The sequence below is a fragment of the Diplotaxodon limnothrissa genome, linkage group LG15, assembly GCF_057381915.1.
Source record: "Diplotaxodon limnothrissa isolate DT_005_m linkage group LG15, D_limnothrissa_male_GT1.1, whole genome shotgun sequence".
Classification (NCBI taxonomy): Eukaryota; Metazoa; Chordata; class Actinopteri; order Cichliformes; family Cichlidae; genus Diplotaxodon; species Diplotaxodon limnothrissa.
This window is the reverse complement of record NC_140610.1, coordinates 22,542,221-22,546,223: the sequence shown is the minus strand read 5'-3', so window position 1 is coordinate 22,546,223 and position 4,003 is coordinate 22,542,221. Positions and strand designations below refer to the sequence as shown.

The window sequence follows — 4,003 nt, the reverse complement described above, 5'->3', positions numbered from 1 at the left end:
TTCATGTATGAGGACATCATGCTGCCATATGTCCTCATATGTGGATCTCATTTTTCACCGAAATAAAAATCAGGTGAAAAAAAAATCAGGTAATTCTTTGTTTTTACATTCATCAGGTCCCAATCAACCCAAAATGGCACAGAGAAATTAAAAATGCATGCCATTAAAAAGTCCAGGTCTTAGAAGGTGAACAATGTCTCTGCTGATGAGACCGGTGAATGTGGGGCGACGGTGGCAAGAAAAAACTCCCTCCTGGAGGAAGAAATCTTGGGAGGAACCAGGCTCTCTGGGAGGACCCTTCCTCCTAAGGGCAATACTTACCAGCGGTCTGAGATGACGGTTGTTCCTTCTCAGCATGATGATGGCTCTAACTTCATTCCACATCCTGTTTTAGAATGAAGAGAAAAATGATTAACAAGGTAATAGGACATTTCAAAATTCTCTCAGCTGCTGTGTCTTCTTACGTTTCTCTTGTAAAACAGGATGTAGGCAGACTGCTGCTGTTCCTCAAAAACTGCCGATCCAGTTGTGTGGAGCACCTGTGCATCATTATAGGTGAGCCAAGGATCTGATGTAGACTGTGGACTCTCCTCAGGATGCACAGAATTACAGATGTAGTGTCCTGAAATCACATTAAGACAAATGAATCCAACTTCTAAAAGTCAACTGATTCAAGCAAACAGTGGTTTGGACTTAGTGCTTCTTAAAACATCAAAAGCTTTTGTGTGTGAGTCCTTCACTCAAAAGTAGCAAGTTCTGTTCAATCATTTTCTGTTTGTAACAAGTCAGTTGTTTTACCTGATTCTGTGCCTCCATAGTGACTAATGATGCTTATGAGTCCATAACGGCCATCACCCTGAGAAGGAACAAATCCAAAGATCAGTTTCATAAAGTCTCACATCAGTGCGATAATTAAGCTGATTCTCTGAGATGTTCTGCAGTCTGTTTTTACCTGTTTGGATGACACCACCAAGTCCCTCTGCAGCCTGACGGGGTCATTCACCTTCTGAAGCTTGTGGGTTTTTGTAAAGCCAAACCTCTTCAGGTGAAAGATGAGGACTCTGGCAGAAAAGAAAAAAAACCCAAGGTACAAAATAAGAAGAATGAGTGTCAAACACAAACCGAAGATGGGGCAAAATGACTGCTCAAGTGTTGTCTTAAAAACTCTGATGTTTAGTTCGCCACAGTTTGGAAATCAGGTCAGTCGATCAATTCTGATGTGACCTTACTCACGTTGGCAGTGTATCAAAAGATGGCTTCACTTCCGAGGTCGTCCCTCCACAGTCACAGGTAAATTCGATTTTTTGTTCCTAAACAACAGCACAGAGAAAACAGGCTTTATGGTAGAAAAAAAATCACAACATATGCACACAAACACAAACAAAAAAGGTGTGTTAAGATCAGTGATACTACATCTCGAATTTGTGATCTTACCTTCAAGTATGTCCCTAACATGTCCTCAACAGACCCCTCTGGAACCAGGTCAAGAGACAAGCTTGTGAATTCCTCCTGGCGTGATGACTGGTGACCGCAGCTACACATTTAAGGAGTAACGTAGTTAAAGTAACGATCAGGTAGGTGGAAAAGAGGTATATGAAAATGTTGCAATCAGCCCTGTGTTTCTGAAAGACTGGCTTACCTCTTGCATGTCCTCATGTTTTCCATTTTGAAAACATGATGGTCTTCTACTGGGCAGGTATAACTTTGGCCCAGGAGAGCTGCTTCCCTCTTCAGGTGAGGTGAGAGGCTTTTCACCTCATTGAGGAACAAGGTTAGGAATTCATGAGCGTCCTGAAAGAAAAACACAGAGGAGATTTAGAACATAAACATAAACATTAGAAGGTAAAGCAAAAAACAAAATGTCCAAATAACTTTCTGCGCACTGCCTTTGTATTCAGGAACCTGTTTGCTGAATGCCTTCTTAAAAGATATTAGGCGGCGTTTTTTAAGGTCATAATCTCTTGATTCATGACAGTTCCTGATGTCCATGAGCCTTCTGTAACAAGGAAAGGGTAAACAGACATTTCTGGTGTTAGATATCTTTGTTCTTCAGGTTTTTGAAGAAAGTAGAAGGTTGATGTAGCGCACCTTAAGAGCCGAGCTTCTGAGACTGCTCTCCACAAAGTCTCCTGACGGCTGACGTCTCTAATGAACTCCTCATTGTTGAGGAGGCTCTGCAGGCAGGAGTTCATGACAGCTACAGCTATTGTTTGGGATGATATGATGAAACTGAAGGGTGGCTGGGCACCTGGAAAAAAAAAAGAGGTTGGATGAGGCTGCAGCTCGTTTCCCAGCCTTACTGGCATTGCCCCTCAAACCTGCTGCACCACCCCTTCCCTGCAGAAATGACAAGAAAAGAAATGACAAATGATGGGTCTCTGATGGGCAAAGACAGACAGACAGACAAAGTCCCTAGAGACACAATTTCAGTCAGTTCTATGCCAAGTTGTTGTGAATAAGGGTAAGTATGGAATTGAGTGCCTTTTTTATGTTTGAATAATTCATGCTGGTGTTACAGGGCTTAGTAAACAAAAACTAATTTTGATGAAAGAAGCCAAGTACAAGGACCTCAACAAAGCCTACAATGAGGTGTGCCTATTGGAGAAAAAATACAAAGAAAGTCAGGTTGGCTCAAAGCATTCGTACAGTACTGTATCCGAGGAAATCGATGATATTAAAGCCAAGTTCATAGAAACTTTATATAGCTTAAAGTGAAATTATCAAAGAAACCTCAGCTACTTACCTGCTTTTGACTAACAGTTCTCTGAGTTTTGCTTCAAAGAAAATTTTTTGGTTTATTTCAGCTGTTTTCAATTGATATTGACTTTGTTAGTTAAACATTGTTAACCTGCTTTCAGTGTGTCCTGTACACGAATCCTCTTAGCAAACCATGACATAATATCTTTTTGGAGCTGATGAAGCTAAGCTAAAAACTATGGAGGACCACAAGAGCCACGCGCACATCGAAATAAAGAATTCTGTGCTTAAATATTGAATTGTAGAATAAATTCTCCATTTGTAAATTCATTTTTGAATTCCAATTTAATAAATTGGATTTCAAAATCCATTTTTGATTCCTGTTCGCTCAGGGATTAACCTTTGGATTAGCTGTTGGATTAACAACTTCATTTTAAAAAATACTGCAGCTATTCGAAATTTGCCACACTGTGGGATGTAAGGAGCTCTCTGATTGGTCCATCTCTGAGGCCGTCTCTCCTGCATGAAGTCCAGGTGCTGATTTTCCAGTGTGTGCATCTGTCACACCATCAATGGCTGCAGTATGGAACAGATGTGGGTGTGTCCTCATCTCCCAGAGGAGTCCAAATCATCATCAAACAGCCCTACAGACACAAAAATGTGAAAATATAAACAGCCAGACTATCAGCAGTGATTTAACTACTTTAAGATCTCTGAGAAAAACATTTACAGTATATATCACTGAATTTAAGGCCTTTAAAATCACAGAGCATACAGAAAAAAGTACTAAACTGAATCAATTTCGGCTTTCGTTTTTCATGATGTATATTGTATTAATAATTAAATTTCATTATCTGTGTCTTTACCACACATTTCCCACACAGGTTTAGATACTGTAGGTTAAGTGAATGCTTAAATTGATTGACACTGATTAGAATATACTAGACATTCGAAGCTAAGATTCAGCGCACTGTGTTAGAGGCTGGGTTTTGATGAATTTATCATATATATATATATATATACAACCTTTGATCATCATTTATGTCCAGTTGAGAATGAATCTGTGCACTCACATATTAATTGTCCCCCTACACACACACACACACACACACACACACACACACACACACACACACACACACACACACACACACACACACACACACATACACGCACACCCTTAAACATACCTGCTATCTCTTGTCTCTCTTCCTCCGTGTGCCCAACAATCTCCTCTTCCTCCTTTCAGCATCTCTTGCCTACACCACTTTGGTCACATGTCTCACTTCTTGACAGTACCTCCCAT

At 40.3% G+C, this 4,003-nt stretch overlaps 1 protein-coding gene across 1 annotated transcript; it reads right to left on the bottom strand.

The window, feature by feature from the left end:
* Window positions 1-373: 373 nt before the first annotated feature.
* Window positions 374-2,192, bottom strand: LOC146617513 (ubiquitin carboxyl-terminal hydrolase 37-like). The gene is made up of 9 exons (XM_085373472.1): window positions 2,089-2,192; window positions 1,873-1,996; window positions 1,640-1,791; window positions 1,435-1,534; window positions 1,234-1,310; window positions 953-1,061; window positions 799-856; window positions 465-622; window positions 374-385 (listed from the first exon to the last, which is right to left on the bottom strand). Exons 1-9 carry the CDS (start codon window positions 2,190-2,192, stop codon window positions 374-376), a joined length of 894 nt encoding a protein of 297 aa, XP_085229598.1.
* Between the last annotated feature and the right edge of the window lie 1,811 nt (window positions 2,193-4,003).